Source organism: Mustela lutreola, chromosome 7 (assembly GCF_030435805.1).
Source record: "Mustela lutreola isolate mMusLut2 chromosome 7, mMusLut2.pri, whole genome shotgun sequence".
Taxonomy (NCBI): domain Eukaryota; kingdom Metazoa; phylum Chordata; class Mammalia; order Carnivora; family Mustelidae; genus Mustela; species Mustela lutreola.
The window spans coordinates 143,165,922-143,183,985 of NC_081296.1; the positions used below are offsets into that span (position 1 = coordinate 143,165,922).

At 36.6% G+C, this 18,064-nt stretch overlaps 1 protein-coding gene across 5 annotated transcripts in view; it reads left to right on the plus strand.

The window, feature by feature from the left end:
• The window catches only part of PPP4R4 (protein phosphatase 4 regulatory subunit 4), a 103,299-nt gene that overhangs the window by 20,932 nt on the left and 64,303 nt on the right, over window positions 1-18,064 (plus strand). For all 5 annotated transcript variants that reach the window (XM_059183000.1, XM_059182995.1, XM_059182996.1 and 2 more), the window contains one exon: window positions 15,289-15,391. In XM_059183000.1, coding sequence (XP_059038983.1) covers window positions 15,289-15,391 — 103 coding nt within the window. Of the gene's footprint in view, window positions 1-15,288; window positions 15,392-18,064 lie in introns of those variants that run through there.

The following is an 18,064-nucleotide window of genomic DNA, read 5'->3' on the forward strand; positions in this document are numbered from 1 at the left end:
CACTTCTTATGATATGATGTTATCCTGGGTATAGTGGCCCTAAGTTAGGTATGGGCTTAGAGATCATAGTTGGAATCCTGCCGGGCTCTAATTGATTGGCTTTGGGTAAGTTGCATTTTATTTTTCTGGGCCTCAGTTTCCTTAATTGTAAAGTAAGAATAGAAAGATATTGCTCATGTATTGCAAAGATTAATGTGATTATGTGAAGTATCTTGCTTGGTACATTGTAAATCTTTAAGTGTTAATTTTTCTTTAACCCTCCTTTGGTACTATTCAAAAATGTAATACCTTTCTTTATGATTCTAAGCATAATGATTAAGCAGGGTTGCATGGTTCCCCAACGACATAAAAGGTAGTACTTGGAAGACTTAACATTATTCAGGATTCTATTTTCTGGTACTAACATAAGAAAATACGCCACATTTGAAAGATGACTGCTATTGTGGGTTGATATTCTGTATCTTCTGACAAGATTCCTGAGTCATCTTTGTCTTAAAAGAAGTTTTTGTCTTTCTTAGAAGTTTAATTCCTTGAGCTAACCATTTAAGTTATCTTGCTCCATTCATTAAAATATACTGTTTTATAATTTACTTTGAGTAAAGAAGTAATTAAATGTCAACTACCCGAAGTTTACTTTTCATTGCAAACTCAAAACAAGGCCCGTATGGGATCTGCTTCATTGTTATAAATTCAAACACAGCATCAGCAGTTTTGTATTTTTGAGTGTGAAATGAGAGCTGCTAGGATTAGGGTCACAGACTGTGGATACGCAAAACATTTGACAGCCTACACGTAGTTTAACAGTAGCGAAGCTAGAGTCCTCAGATTGATTTCGCTGGTAGTGACTGATGATGTTACGTCATCATTTTTGGATAGTATCTATTTCTTCCCCTTTCTCTTTCCCCAGTTCCTTAAGATTAAATAAACAATGAGGATGGCCTGCCAGGAAAGGAGACTTTTTGCTAGTCAGAATTCTTAGTGTTTGTATCTGTCTTCCTCAGTAGAGCTGGAACTCTTTGACGGTTGAACAAAGGTACAAGGATAGAGAAAGGTAGGACTGCCGGCCTCCGGATATGTTCTAACATAGGGCTCTCTTCTTTGTGGGAAGGGCGTGGGTTTCATAAACCAGCACAGGGAGCCTCATTTTTGGAGACCTAAGATAACGTCTCTGAAATTGCTTTGGCAATATGATGTACTAAGAATTCCTGGTTCTTTTCTTGATTTACCACTAATTGATCATCATTTTGTACCCCCCCCCCCCAGCCTTGCTGAGGACCAGCTCTTTTTGAAATCATATTTTATTTTATTTTATTTGTGAGAGAGAGCGAGAGAGCGATAGAGTGAGCACAGGCAGGCGGAATGGCAGGCAGAGGCAGAGGGAGGAGCAGACTTCCCCGCCAAGCAAGGAGCCCGATGTGGGACTTGATCCCAAGACGCTGGAATCATGACCCGAGCCGCAGGCAGTTGTTTAACCAACTGAGCCACCCAGGCATCCCTTGAAATCATGTTTTTAAAAGCATTACACAGCATAGTTGTACAGTTTTCTCTCATAATTCTCCATAGTGTAGGAGCAGGAGTGGGCTAGAAAGCACAACTGGATGGGTTTGGTATTTCCTGGGCACCTAGGTTGGAAGAGAGGCAACAGTATTGCATGGTTTGTGGAGTTGTAAGTCTGAGTAACTCTGGGAAGTAATCTTGCTAAGCCCTAGCTAACCTCATCTATAAAATGGAGCTAATAAAAGTATCTACTCTACCTCATAAGATTATGAGAATTAAATGATATAAGTAAAGTGCTTGTTTAGCATAATGCCTGGCATGCAGTGTATTAGTATTTTTGTTGTTGTTGCTGTGCAGGAGGAGGAGAATTGAAGAAGGAGTTGATTAGTGTGAATGTGGTTGGAGGAAGAGCCTGGCACATTCAGGCTGCTGGGAGAGAAAGGCACAAGGAGGAATATTAGAAACTAGAGAATAAGAAGGAATTGATAGGATAGAAATGAGATGAAAGTTAAAAAAAAATGGATTTAGTGATAGAGAAATAGAAAGATAAAGAGTTTACAGCCAGGAAGTGAGATCCCAGAGTTTGAGATTCTAGAGATGAGCATTTCCAGGCGAGGGTAAGATTCAGTGGTGACAGGGGTTGCTGATGTGGAGACAAATTCAATTTAAATCAACAAAGAGTTATGGAGCCTTTCTTGCATGTGAGGTATTGCGCTAGGCTTTGGGGACTGTAGAATTTGGGCAAAGCATCACTGGATTAGAGGGGTCAAGAGCTGCTTGTTTACCGTTCACCTGAATGCTGAGGTGACCCATGACAATGGCAGGAGCTCGGGTGACAAGGAAGACTGAAACTTTATTACAGTGAAAAGTGCTTCAGTGGATTGACTTGTTTTTCATTGGTTGATGATATTACTATAAATAACTCTTTAAAATAGGGGCATCTCCCAATGGGAATAAAATAATTAGTGACATTAATTTAGAATTTAGAAGGTCACTGTCCTAAATCCACTTATTTACCTAGTCCTTTTTTTCCTTCCTCTTTCCTTTTAGCCACTAGTGTACATATTAGATGATTAACCCAGTTCTTTTTAGTTTTAGAGGAAGGGTTTGCTGTGTGGGCTTGCGTCCTTTTTCTTTCTCAGCGAGTATCCTAGAAAGGGAGCACGTCCCAAGAAATAGCACAACTGGAGCAAAAAGGAACAGAGGCATTTTGTAGCCAGGATGATGGTTCTGTGTGCCTTTCAGTTGAAAGTTGTAGGTTTGAAGTCTAGGAAGCTTACTTGATTAAAAAAAAAAAAAGTATAATTTTGGATCAACATTTATTTTAAAATTACATTTATTGGGCGCCTGGGTAGCTCAGTGGGTTAAGCCTCTGCCTTCGGCTTGGGTCATGATCTCAGGGTCCTGGAATCGAGTCCCGAATCGGGCTCTCTGCTCTGCGGGGAGCCTGTTTCCTCCTCTCTCTGCCTGCTTCTCTGCCTACTTGTGATCTCTCTCTGTCAAATAGATAAATAAAAAATCTTTGGAAAAAAATTACATTTATTATACCAAATAGCAAGCAATAAAGTAAGTTTTATACTATCAATTTCAGCCTATGCAGGTTGTTTTGGGTTCATTTCAATCAGAGATGCTCATGGAGATCTATGCATATTTGGTTTATTTACCAAACAGGAGATAGCAGCAGGGCCACAGCACCCAGGAAGTTTCCAGGCATGCAGACTCAGTAACTCACTCGAACATCTGGCCACATCTACTGTTGTCTGTGTCTCTTTTGTCTCATGCACGACCCCTTCCCATGCTCCTTCTCCTGCTTTTCTTTAATGTGTGTTTGAGCAAATTACGTGTTTTTCCACCTCTGCTAACTGTTCTTTGCCACATAGCTTTGGACATTGTTATTGTGATGGGGAACCCTGTTGCCAGGACTGACAGCAGTAGCGATCAAATGCATTCCTCATCAGATGGACCTTCTGCTTCATTTGGGCAAACCGCTACTGTGCACTTGGCTAATTCATTCATTAGTCCTAAAAATGTAAAGAACTTTGCAGTCTATTTTTTTTTTTTTTAAATTCTTTCTCTATTGTGGTAGCTCTCATGGTATCGTCCCCTGATCCATGGCATTAGGGTCACCTGGGAACTTGTTAGAAATCAGATTTTCAGGCCTCACCAAGATCTTCTGAACCTGAATCTCTCAGAGTAAGGACTAGTTTTAACAGGTGCTTCTGGGTGATTCTGGTACATGGTAGAGTTTGAGAACCATTGCTTTAGCATATTTGTGGTTACCAATCTGTAAAGGTCGGTACTCTTCCTTGAAGTCTTTGACTTAATATACTTCTGCTAAGCTCAGTGTGTAAGGTAAAAATATGAAATTGCCATTATCATAGGTCCACAATTATCTAATGTTGGTGATCTCATATGGGTTCAGCTAAGAGCCACTTTGTGTAAACCAACCAAAATGTTCTTAGACATTTTTTGTTCAGTTGTTGATATTCTTAGCTGTGGATAGCAGTCCTGTGCATTGTAGAAGGTTTAGCAGCATCCCTGGATCCTCCCTACTGAATTACGGTAGCATCTGTGAACTTGTGATGATCAAAAGTGTCTCCAGACTTTGTCATATGTTTACCGGTGCTGGGTGGTTCGGGGATCACTCCTTATTGAGAACCATTAGCTAACCCAGCCGCTTTTCCTTTTAAGCAATAATGCTCATTATATACATGATATATACATTTTTCTCCCTGCGAGGGAGAAGGGATGGACATTAATTAACTGTAGAAATTAAATTTAGATTTTATATTTGATAGAGATTATGGTAATTACAATTTAAGTTCACTTTCTTTGTATGTTTCTTCATGTCCTGTTTATGGTAAGCAGTATTACCTATACACTATTACTTAGTTTTCTAATATCTTACTGCTGTCAAAGTCTAATGGCACTCTGATTTTGTTTCTCAGTAATTGGCTGATTTTGCCAAAGGAATGTCTTCTTCTCTAAAGTCTAGTATATCTCAGTGCTGGTTATGTTACATGGCTTTTCTCAGGTATATGGTGTACTCTTTTAAATCTTTTTCTTTTAAATTTATTTTATAAATTTTTTAAGATTTTATTTATTTATTTGAGAGAGAGAGAGATAGAAAAGAGAGAGAACATGAGAAGGGAGAGGGTCAGAGGGAGAAGCGGACTCCCTGCCAACCAGGGAGTCTGATGCGAGATTTGATCCTGGATTCCAGGATCATGACCTGAGCAGAAGGAGTCGCTTAAACCAACAGAGCCACCCAAGCACGCCTCCCCCCTTTTTTTAATTTAAAGGAAGTTTTCATTTTATAAGTTTTTCTTCTTTAAACACTTCCCTTGTTCTGGATTTCTTTTCTTTGAGGACTCCTATTAAAAGTAGGAGCTGAACAGTTTTTCATGTGTCTCTTAGCCATTTGTTTGTCTCCTTTGGAGAAGTTTCTCTTCATGTCTTCTGCCCATTTTTTGATGTGATTATCTGTTTTGTGTGAGTTGAGTTCGAGGAGTTCTTTATAGATCTTGGATATCCGCCCCTTTTCTGTGGTGTCGTTTGCAAATACCTTCCTTCTCCCATTTTCTGTGTTGCCTCTTTGTTTTGTTGACTGTTTCCTTTGCTGTGCAGAAGCTTCTGATCTTGATGAAGTCCCAAAAGTTCACTTTTGCTTTTGTTTACTTTGCCTTTGGAGACATGTCTTGAAAGAAGTTGCTGTAGCCGATGTTGAAGAGGTTACTGCCTATGTTGTCCTCTAGGATTTTGATGGATTCCTGCCTCACGTTGAGGTCTTTTATCCATTTCAAGTTTATCTTTGTGTATGGTGTAAGAGAATGGTCAAGTTTCCTTCTTCTTTATATAGCCATCCAATTTTCCCAGCACCATTTATTGAATGGATTTTTTTTTCCTGCTTTGTGGAAGATTATTTGACCATAGAGTTGCAGGTCCATATCTGGGCTCTCTAGTCTGTTCCACTGGTCAGAAGACATGAAGAGACACTCCTCCAAAGAAGACATACAAATGACTAACAGATACATGAAAAAATGTTCATCATCGGTAGCCATCAGGGAGATTCAAATCAAAACCACATTGAGATACCAACTTACACCAGTTAGAATGGCCAAAATCAACAAGATAGTAAACAACAAGTGTTGGAGAGGATGTGGAGAAAGGGGAACCCTGCTGCACTGTTGGTGGGAATGCAAGTTGGTACAGCCACTTTGGAAAACAGTGTGGAGATTCCTTTTTTTTTTTTTTTTTTAAAGATTTTATTTATTTATTTGACAGAGAACACAAGTAGGCAGAGAGGCAGGCAGAGAGAGAGGAGGAAGCAGGCTCCCTGCTGAGCAGAGAGCCCGATGCGGGACTTGATCCCAGGACCTTGAGATCATGACCTGAGCCGAAGGCAGCGGCTTAACCCACTGAGCCACCCAGGCGCCCAGTGTGGAGATTCCTTAAGAAATTAGAAAAAGAGTTATCCTATGACCCTGTAATTGCACTACTGGGTATTTACCCCAAAGATACAGACGTAGTGAATAGAAGGGTCATCTGTACCTCGGTGTTCATAGCAGCAATGGCTACAGTCACCGAACTGTGGAAAGAGCCGAGATGCCCTTCAACAGATGAAAAGATAAGGAAGATGTGGTCCATATATACAATGGAGTATTATGCCTCCATCAGAAAGGATGAATACCCAACTTTTGTATCAACATGGATGGGACTAGAGGAGATTATGCTAAGTGAAATAAGTCAAGCAGAGAGAGTCAATTATATGGTTTCTCTTACTTGTGGAGCATAAGGAATAACACAGAGGACATTGGGTGAAGGAGAGGAGAAGTGAGTTGGGGAAATCGGAGGGGGATACAAACCATGAAAGGCTGTGGACTCTGAGAAACAAACTGAGGGTTTTGGAGGGGAGGGGGGTGGGGGATTGAGAGGGCCTTGTGGTGGGTATTAAGGAGGGCGGCATGTATTGCATGGAGCACTGGGTGTGGTGCATAAACAATGACTCTTAGAACTCTGAAAAAATAAAATAAAAAGTAGGAGCTGGTCTTTTTTTGCCTATCTTTTATATCACTTTCTCAAATCTTTTTATATTTAAAAATTTTCTTTCTTTTCACCCTTTTTTTTCTTAAGGCATTATTTATTGTATTCATTCACCCTTGTGTTCTTTCAAGCTTAGTGTTTTTTGAAATACTTTCTTCATTTCTTTCCTGAATTCTATCACCTTATTTCTAAATTTTCATAATTATGATTTTTTTTCCAATATCTTACACTCTCTCTTCCTTCCTTCTCTCTCTCTCTCTCTTTCTTTCTTTCTTTTGGACAGCTCCCTCAGGAGCTGTGAGGGAAATAATAGTTATAGTTTGCTGTTTTATGGGCATGTCTGTCTTTCATTGTCTTTATGGATGTTAGTCCATTCTTTATGCTCTTTTTCTTTTGGTAGTTGTATATGGAATTATATCATGATCCGTCTATGTTTCTCCTTTTTATGTGAAACTAATTTCATAAACCCTAGAAGGCAGTGTAGTTCAGGGTAGCTTTTCTAATTTCATGATTCTAGAGCTCCTTCTTTTTTTTTTTTTTTTTTAACCTTTTATACCTAATTTTAAAATAGGATGCTTTACTTTCTGAGGTTTCTGGGCTCTATTTCTCTACATTTATTGGGACCTTGTCTTCCCTTTGTGGTATTCTGTTTCTATCCATTCTGTTCATATACTATTTCCTAGAATTTTTCTTCAGAGTGGGCCTTTGTTCTAGATGTTTTGAGAGTTCATAGGGATAAGACTGGTTTAGCTCCTTCAGATATTATTGTAGACACATTGAACTTATCAGTTATTGGAGTGCACAAAATCATTTATAGTTTTAACTGCTGTCCATACATGCAAGATCTTGGGTTTATGTGGGAAATCTTTTTTAATTATGTTCAATTAGCCAACATATAATGCCTCATAAATTTCTGATGTAGTGTTCAACGATTTCATGTGGGAAATCTCATCACTTGATTATGTTGACATTGTTGTGTTTGAGTTTTTAATTTTACTCTCCTTGTTGCTCTGTTTTTGTAGGGAATTCAGGAAATTTCAAAAGCCATGTATCTACTGTTGCCGCCTTCCTAGATAACCTTCTGTCAGTCTTTTTGTATTTATATACTTTATTTTGTTCATATTTATTGAGGTATTATTGGCATACAAAGAAGCTGCACATATTTAAAATGTAGTCTCATGAGTTTTGGCATAGGTATATGGCCATGAAATCCTCACCATGATCAAGATAATAAACCTATCAATTACCACTGAAGCTTTTCTCATGCCCCTTTGCAATCCTAAGTTCATTTTTTTTCTCATTCTCCAGGCAACAGCTGATCTGCTTTCTGTCACTGTAGTTTAATGTGCATTCCCTGTAATTTTAGATGAGTGGAATCATACAGTATTGTGGCTTCTTTCATTCAGCATAATTACTCTGAAATTCACCCATGTTGTTGTGTGTATCAATAGCTCCTTCCTTTTTATTGCTAAAAGTATTCCACTGTATAAATATAACAGAATTTGGTCATCTACCCACTTATTAGTGAACATTTGTGTTGTTTCAGTTTTTGTCTATTACAAACAAAGCTCTGATAAGTATTTGTGTTCACGCATTTCTGTGAACATATGCTTTTGTTTCTTTTGAGTAAATAAGAGTGGAATGTCTAGGTTTTGGTAGGTGTAAATTTTTAAGGGATTGTCAATCTTTTTCAAAGCGTTGTACCAGTTTTCATTTCTACCAGTAGTATGTGATGCCACTAGTAGTATATGATTGCCAACATTTGGTATGTTCGGTCTTTATAAATTTAGTCATTCTAATGGATGTGTAGTGATATCTTATTATAGTTATAACCTAAATTTACCTAATGATTGATTTTGTTGAGCATCCTTTTCTTGTGCTTGTTTGCCATTTGTATATTTTCTTTGGTGAAGTTTTGAAATCTTTTGTCCTTTTTTTTTTATTGGATGTTCTTCTTACTTAGTTTGAGGGCTTTATGTATTCTAGATATGAGTTATTTGTTGAATATATATCTTGCAAATATTTTGTGCCAGGCTGTGGCTTGCCTTTTTGTTTTTGTAGCGATCAATGTCTTTGGAAAGCGAATGTTTTCAATTTAAAATTTTTTTTTAAAAATTAAAAAAAAAAGAATTTTTATTTACTCTAGTTACATGCAGTGTAATATTGGTTGCAGGAGCAGAATTTAGTGATTCATCATTTATATATAGCACCCAGTGCTCATCACAACAAGTGCCCTTCTTAATACCAGCAAATGTTTTTAATTTTGATGAAGTTCTTTTTGTTATATTTTTTCTTTCATAATTTATGTCTGTTGTTTCTCTTTTTTTTTTTTTTTTTTTTTTTTTTTTTTTAAAGATTTTATTTATTTATTTGACAGAGAGAAATTACAAGTACATTGAGAGGCAGGCAGAGAGAGAGAGAAGGAAGCAGGCTCCCTGCTGAGCAGAGAGCCCGATGCGGGACTCGATCCCAGGACCCTGAGATCATGACCTGAGCCGAAGGCAGCGGCTTAACCCACTGAGCCACCCAGGCGCCCTGTCTGTTGTTTCCTATTTAAGAAATATTTGTCAAACCCAAGGTCACTAAGATTGTCTACTAAGTTTTGCTCTGGAAGTTTTATAGTATTGGCTCTCTTACATTCAAGCCTGTAATCTACACTGAGTTAATTTTTTGTGTATTGCTTCAGGTTGGGGAAAGATTCATTATGTTTTGCATATGGCTATCCATTTGTTCCAGCATCATTATTGGAAAGATGATCACTTCCTCATTGAATTATCTTGTCACCTTTGTCAAAAATTAATCATGTATTTATGTTTGTGTCTATTTCCTGGACACTTGATTCTTTTTCATTGATCTATAGGACTGTCTTTATGCTGGTGCCACACTTTTTTATTAGCTTTATTATTTATTTTTATTAACTTTATTATTTTAGCTTTTTAATAAGTTGTGAAATAAAATAATATTTGCCCTACTATAACCTTATTTGTATTCTAATTTGTTTTGGCTATTCTAGATCTTTTGCATTTCCATATAAATTTTGTTTTTGCTGTAGACAATAATGTCATCTGTGACTAAAGCCAATTTGACTCTTTCCTTTGCAATCCATAAGCCTTTAATTTCTTTTTATTGCTTATTTCCCTGGCACAAACCAAGCCTCCAACACTATGTTGAATAGAAATGGTAATAGTGAACATCTTTATCTTATTCCTGATTATAGAGAAAGCATTCATTTTTTTACCATTAAATATGAAGAAAGCTGCACAATTTTCATAGATGCCCTTTATCTAAAGAGCATTCTTTACCTAGGAATTTTTGGTTTGCTGATAGTTTTAAATCATGAGTCAATGCTAGATTTGTCAGACTTCTATATCTATTGAGATGCTCATATGTGTTTTTAAAGAATTCTGTCATATTGAGTTTTTAAAAAATTTAACTTATTTTGAGATAATATAGATTCATATACAATAGTAAGAAATAATAGAGATACCCATGTACACCCCTTACCTAGTTTCCCCCTATAGTATCATCTTGAAAAACTATAGTACATGCACAACCAGGATGTTGATATTGATGTGATCAAGATAGGTAGGATTTTTATCACTGCCTCTTCACATTCATTTCCCTTCCCACACCTATCTTTAACAAACCCTGGAAACCACTAATCTGGTTCTCCATTTGTGTAATCTTTGTCTTTTCAAGAATTCTAGCTCCTTCGCCATTCCATATAAGTTTTAGAAAAATGTGTGTCCCAGAATCTTTAGATTTTTGATATGAATTGTGTTAAACCTCACTTTTGTATTTCATTTTTCAAGTGGCATTGTGTTTGTAATTTCAGTGTTCTTGTGTTGAATTTGGGCAAATGTTTTTTATACACTGCTTGATATGTTCATGGATTTTTTCTTCTTTCACCTGTTAATATGATGGATTGCACTGGTTCTGAATAATGAACTAGCCTCACATCCCTAGAGCAAACTCCATTTGATCATGGTGTATAACTTTTCATTTTACATATCACTATTTTATTTGCTAGTATTTTGTTAAGATTTTTTTGCATTTGAAAAAAATTTTTTTGCATCTGAATTTATGAATGATATTGTTTTGTAATTTTTCTTTTTGGTCTTTGCCTGGTTTTGGTATTTTTATAATATTAGCTTCATAAAGTAATTTAGGAAATGTTCCCCCTTCTTCTGTTTTCTGAAAGAGAGATTGTATAAAATGGTGTTAGTTGTTCCATAAATGTTTGATAGAAGTCGCCAGTGAAAATATCTGGACTTGGAGATTTCTTTAAGGAGTTTGACAAAAATGCAATGTCCTTAATGGTTATAGGACTATTCAAATGATCTATTTTGAATTGGGTTAGTTATGATGGTTTGTAGGGTTTTTTTTTTTTTTTTTTGAGGGAGTGGCCCATTTGGTCTAAGTTCTCCAATTTATATATGTCAAATTATTTGTAGCACTCTCTTATTATCCTTTTGGTGTCTGTAGGGTTTGTAGTGATATGCTGTTTCAATCCGGACAGTGGTAATTTGTGTTTTCTCTCATTTTAATTTGCCAGTCTTACTAGAATGTAGTCCATTTTATTGACCCTTTATTCCCCCTTTTATTCCCTTGGGAGAGAGAGGGAATGAATAGGAGGAAGGGGCAAAGGGAAAGAGAGAATCTTAAGCTCAGCATGGAGCCTGATGCAGGGCTGGGTCTCATGACCCTGAGATCATGACCTGAGCTGAAATCAAGAGTCTGATGCTTACTTAACTGAATGAGCCACCTGGGTGCCCCGATTTTATTGATCATTTAAAAGAATGAGGTCTTTATTTATTTTCTGTATCATTTTTGATATTTATGTATTACTTTCTTCCATTTACTATTTCCTTCTGTTTGAATTGTGATTCCTTTGTTCTTCTAGGTTCTCATGGTTGGAAGTTAGATTATTATTTTAGGTTTTTCCTCTTTTCTAATGTATACATTTAGTATTATAAATTTCCCTCTCTGCACTGCTTTCACTGTGTCCCACACATTTTAATATGTGGTACTTTCATTTTCCTTCTGGTCGATGTATTTTTTTATTTTCTTGGACTCCTTTGACCCATGCGTGATGTAGAAGTATAGTAGTTTCCAAGAGTTTTAGATTTTTAAGTTATCTATTATTGATTTCTAGTTAGATTCTGTTGTGGTCAGAGAAAATTATGTATGATTTCAATTTTTTTTAAGATTTTATTTGAGAGAGAGAGAGAGAGAGGGAGACAGAGAGAGCATAAGCAGGAGAATAATCAAAGGGAGAGGGAGAAGCAGACTCCCCACTGAGCCTGCCACGCCACCGGGATGGATCCCAGGATCCTGAGATCATGACCTGAGCTGAAGGCAGATGCTTAACCAGCTGAGCCATTCAAGGGCCTCTGATTTCAAGTTTTAAATATTTGTTGAGGATTGTGTTATGGCTCAGGATGTGGTCTTTTTAGACATACATCCTTTGCGCACTTGAATGTGTAATCTGTTGTTGGACAGAGTGTCTTCTAAATATCAGTTAGGTCTTGTTGGCTGATGCTGTTGTTGAGTTCTCCTATGTCCTTGATAATTTTCTGTCTCCTTGTCCCATGGTTGCTGGAAGAGGGTTGTGGAAATGTCCATCTACCTGTGTAATGTGTTTATTTCTCTCTTCAGTTATGTAGACTTTTGTTTCCCATATTTGGCATACACATGTTTAGGATTGCTATGTCTTCCTGGTGGATGGTCTCTGTTATCATGACACAGTGTTAATATCTCTGGTGATTTTCTTTCCTCTGAAGTTTATTTTATCTGGTACTAATCTAGAGACTCCTGCTTTCTTCTGCTTTGTGTTTCTGCCCTTTATTTTCAACGTGCTGCTATTCTACTGGAGATTAGTTTCTTGTAGGCTGCATTTAGTTGAGTCATGTTTTTAAGTCCACTCTGCCAATTCCTGTCCTTTAATTAATGAGTTTAGACTACTACATCTTATGTAATTATTGATATTTTGGGCTAATCTGCCATTTAGTTTTTGTTTTCTGTTTGTTTTTATGTTTCCTCAATGCAATGTTTGGTATTCACATCTATTAGATTTCTAATAGCATATTGTTTTTTGCCTAATTGCAAAATTAGTGGATAAAACCCACCAATGTTCTGTTCAATATTAAATATTCCTGGCATTAGTTCATCTAATGAGTCATCCATTCATCCATCCTTTCAAGAGACATTGAACCTCTGCTCTGGGCAGGAATTGTCTTACGAAGCATTACTTTCTCAGATATTTCTTTTCTATCCCAGTTCTTTGGTGGCATGTTTCCTCTTGCTGCCGTGGGAAATCATCACTACCTGGATAGCCTAAAATGACAGAAATTTATTCTCTCACTGTTCTGGAGGCCAGAAGTCTGAAATCAGTATCACCAAGTGGAAATGAAGGTGTCAGCGGGTCTCTAAGGGGGAATCTGTTCTTTGTCTCTTCTGGTTTCTGGTGGTGGTTGCCATTCCCTGACTGTTGGTGGCTGTGCTCCCATCTCTGCTCTGCAATCAGATTCCCTTCTTCTGTTTGGTCTGCCATCTTCTCTAAGTGTCTTTTTTAAGGACACTTGTTCTTGGGTTTATAGCCTACTTGGATTATCCAGGATGATCTCTTGGTTTTGAGATCCTTTGTCAAATTAATGTAACATTCCCAGGTTCCGGGATTAGGATGCAGACATATCTTATGGAGGGGCTGCCATGTGACCTGCTAGAAGGGTAGTTGATCTTTGAACAACGTGGGTTTGATGGCTTATATGCACAACAGGTTGGCTTATATGCGTTTTTTTTTTTTTTTTTTCAGTAAATGCAGTGCATACATGTATTTTTATCTTACGGAGTTATTCGTAACATTTTATTTTCTCTATTTGTAAGATTATAGTATATGATATGTATACAAAATATTTATTAATCTACTATGTTATCAGTTATGCGTCCCATTAGCAATAGTTACCTTTTGGGGGAGTTGAAAGTTACATGCAGATTTTTGACTGCGTGGGGGGACAGCACCCCTAGCCCCATATTGTTCAAGGGTCACCTGTGGTATATGCAACTTTAATTCCCCCTTTTTTATCTTCTTCCCATCATGGCATGGGTCTCCTCTTTTACTCTTTTCTCATTTCCTTTTTGGGTTTGTCTTTTCAAGTATTCACTTTGAGAGTGTCAAGAATGTGAAAAGATTGTACTGACCTATATTTCATTGCCATGTTGCAACAGAGGGAAAAGCCTTTCTTCACAATGGGGCAGCTCCATTTAGCATCAGGATATGCTTCTTCCCTCCCCCCACAAATTTTATTTAAATTCTAATTAGTCAACATACAGTGTAATATTGGTTTCAGGAGTAGAATTTAGTAATTCATTACTTACCTATAACTCCCAATGCTCCTCATAACAGGTAGCTTCCTTGATACCCGTCCTCCGTCAGCCTCAGTTTGGTCACTAAGGCTAAGAGTCTCTTATGGTTTCCTTCCCTCTTTCTCTCTTTTTTCCCCTTCTCTTTTGTTTATCTCATATGAGTGAAATCATATGGCATTTTCTTAGGATATGCTTCTTATTAACAGATGTTATTAAACTCTGACGCCAGTAAATGTAATACCTTATGAAATTCTTTAAGAAAACATGTTAAGGTCTTATGTACAGATAATCACAAAAGTTATATTTGAGGTGGTAAATAAAAATAATTTTAATTAAAATCAATATCATGGTGTCGGAATTAACATTTAAATTGGTATTGCAGTCAAGAAAAAGTAGCATTTCCATCTCCAGTGGTGCCACATTGATTAGCATCTTTCTAATGTATGTTTCAAGTATGTGCATAGGTTGCTTAGTTAATGTTTTCAAAGACTCTTCTGTGTGGAAATAGTTTTTCAGAAGAATTTGAACACCTTTTCCAGGGTAGTTGGGCCCCTACCATGTCACCGAGATTATTTTGGGAAAGTCTTACTGACCTAATGAAATAACGTTATATCCAAAGGTACTACGTAAATATACCTCACTGAACTTTGGGGATAATGAACAATCTTTAAGAAGTTTCTGGCAACATTTAGAGTCCAGCTAGTCCAACAGTGGTTTCACTGTACCAGAAGAAAGTTGCGCGATTCTGTGGTAGTCGATTTTGTTGCTGTCCCTGCTGTTGTTAATGGTTATTAATATTTTATCATAGTGAACTTTTACAACATCCATACTTTTTTAAAATAAAATACAACAGGGGCGCCTGGGTGGCTCAGTGGGTTAAAGCCTCTGCCTTCAGCTCAGGTCATGATCCCAGGGTCCGGGATCAAGTCCCACATCGGGCTCTCTGCCCTGCGGGGAACCTGCTTTCTCCTCTCTCTCTCTCTTTGCCTGCCTCTCTGCCTACTTGTGATCTCTCTCTGTCAAATAAATAAATAAAATATTAAAAAAAAATACAGCAAACTGGCAGATCACAGGAAAAAATAAGGTAGTGTTTTAAAGGAAGTATTTGAAAATTGCCTTGAGACTTTTAGACTTAAGACACATAGGTAGAGTCTTGTTTTAGCATAAGCATAATTAACATCTTCATGCATTTGTTATAAGACTTACTTAATGAAGTTTCAGGTCTGGTTTTATTTTTATATCTAAATATGTGTTTAAAGTTTAAAACTTTGTCAGATGTCTGAGCATGTATCATTAAAAGCAGATTAATCCCTGCTTTTTATAGTTGTAAACTGGGCACTTGGCTTATAATTACAAATTTTGAATTTGTGTTTTCTTTGTAAGTGCTGGCCAAGATATCCAAGGAACAAGTGTGATCGCAAATCTTCCATTTCTGATGCGACAGAATCCTGCTGAGACACTTCGGAGAGTCTTGCCGAAAGTTAGAGTAAGTTGGTGCAAAATAAGGTTTGAATTTACCATTATTCCAGTCACACATTGTCATTATTAAGAGGAGATTTCAGAGTTTTGAATGGCTGATCTTTTGTTCTAATTGTGGCATGGAGGAAGTATTACGGTACACATTTTGAATTATATTGAAAATATTTAGGAAAACTAGCTAATGAAAATGGGAAAATCCAGATCTTAAGTTGTATTTAGTCATTTTCCCGGTAGAGACATTTTATTTATTCTATTTATTTTTTTAAAAGATTTATTTATTTTAGAGAGAGAGTGCATGCACCCAGGGGTGGGAAGAGAGAGGAGGGGCAGAGGGAGAGGGAGAGAGTCTCAAGCCGACTCCGGATGCTGGGCTTGATCAGATGACCGAGATCATGACCTGATCCTAAATCAAAAGTTGGACACTTCATTGACTGCACCACCCAGGTGCCCCAAGACGTTTTATTTAATAAAGTTAGCTTTTCAGTAGCTCAAAAAAAACAAAACAAAAACAAAAAAAACCCACCAAAAACAAACCAGAACTTCATTAGTCTTATGAAATCATAGCTATCTTATTTGGTATTCTGTTGACTTAAATTTATATTAATAGCAGTTCTACAACACGGATAATGAAATTTAACTAATATTCCTAATAACCACCTTCCGGTGACTTCTAAAGAATCACCAAATAAAGATTGAATTGCGGCCATCACAGTTTTAGTTTTATATTCACTTATTGCTTCCTAAATTCCCTCCGAATTAGTTTGCCTGCTTTAAACAAAAATCTTTGATTTATTTGAACATTCTTTTCGCTGATATTTAATATTTATTGATTATTAATATATAATATTACATATTTGATACATAGTATTTGTTATTTATGTCTGTGGCTGTGTACAAAGTATTTTTCTTATTTGTACCTGAATGAGCAACACGGATAACAGCCTACGTGTCCTCAGGGAACGTACCCACTATTTAGGGTCAGGGAGGTTATAGACTAATGGGGACTCTGTTTGCTGATAGTGAATTTTATATACTTTGCATTGGCTTTCTGATTGGTTATAGGTTCATAATTTTTTATTAGTTTATGTGTTTAAAATACCGTAGTTAGTTTGTTCTTGAGTTTCATTTTTAGCCATACGCATCATGGTTCTGGTCGCTGTGATTTAGGTCAGGGATATAGCACATTATTTCTACAAGATGCCCACATTTCTATGCAGGCATTATCAATTTCTTTTTACTGGTTACGATAGTAAATTGAGAAAATGTTTATTTTGGCTTTGCATGTGATTCAAAAGTGAATCAGTTTTTCATAGCTATTTTTCCCAGAATCATGCTGTATTTTCAATGGCATTAAGTGTCCCCCATCCAGGTTTAATTTCACATTCAATTTCAGTGATAGCAGCTGACCTAAGCTTCTTGGCATGACTACTGGAAGTGCCCGTTAATTGATAGTAGAAGGGAACAAGTGGCTAGGCCCCCTTGACTAAGAAATTATTGTAGGTAAGTGAATTTGATTTAAAGCTAAAAATACCGAGCCTGCTATACAGTCTGCAGAGCAGGCTAAATCCGGTTCATGGACAGTCTATTGAGCATCCATAGTTTCTTAAAGCAAGAATAAAAGATGAAGGTTGGCCTTTAGAGGTTTCAAAATTATTTTGAAAAAATCCTTTTGTTAATGAGTTCATAATAAAGTCAAGTATAACTCCTGAAAAATCTTGATTTCATGGGAATGTGTAAAGAATATTATACACTCATATATATAGCATATTTATACAAAGAATCAAATGTATTTGCTGAAACTATATAATTGAGTTATAGAAGATAAGATTTTAATCAGCTTTTAAGATAATTAAAGTTAATCCATAATATAGGAGGTTAACTAAATAAATGGATATAAGGAAAATGTATATTGATGAATATGTAACTAAGAAAGCCTTTATTTATGCTGACAGTTTTCATTCCTTTCTTCAATCAACAAACAGCCATTTATTTAGGATTCTCATTTATCCTGTTTTGTCCTAAAAAAGATACCAAAGGAGTAGAAGACATCCCAGATTAGAGTCTATGTCAGGGCGGCCTAAAGACTATGGAAAACAATTAAAGAACAGTCATAGGAGAATATTTAATTGTGTGATTGTGACTTTGTGTAAAAATAGTGAAGAATTAAGTATATTTGAAAGACTTTATGAGAGTAATAATAATGACTTATAGAAGGTTTAATATATATTATGAGCAGCTAAACATTTAAGCAACTCCATTTCAAATTGTAAAACCTATATTTCATGCAAATCATTTTTAAAAAAAAATATTTTATTTATCTATTTGACAGAGAGCAAAGGAGAGAATACAAGCCGGGGGGATGGATGGGAGAGAGAGACAAACAGGCTTCCCGCTAAGCAGGGAGCCCTATGCAGGGCTGGATCCTAGGGCCCTGGACTCATTACCTGAGCCGATGGCAGATGCTTAATGACTGAGCCACCCAGGTGCCCCTGTGTAAATCATTTTTAAATTATCATATTCAGATACTGTCCAGATTTACTGGTACTCATAATTAGCACCTTCTTCAGTTCTGCCTTGCTTCTGTGAATGGTTATTCAAGTGATAAAACTGTGACAAAAATCACACTTAGCCACTTTATTCTTTTTTGCTATGGCCATGATTCCTTAGTCGATTTTATAAA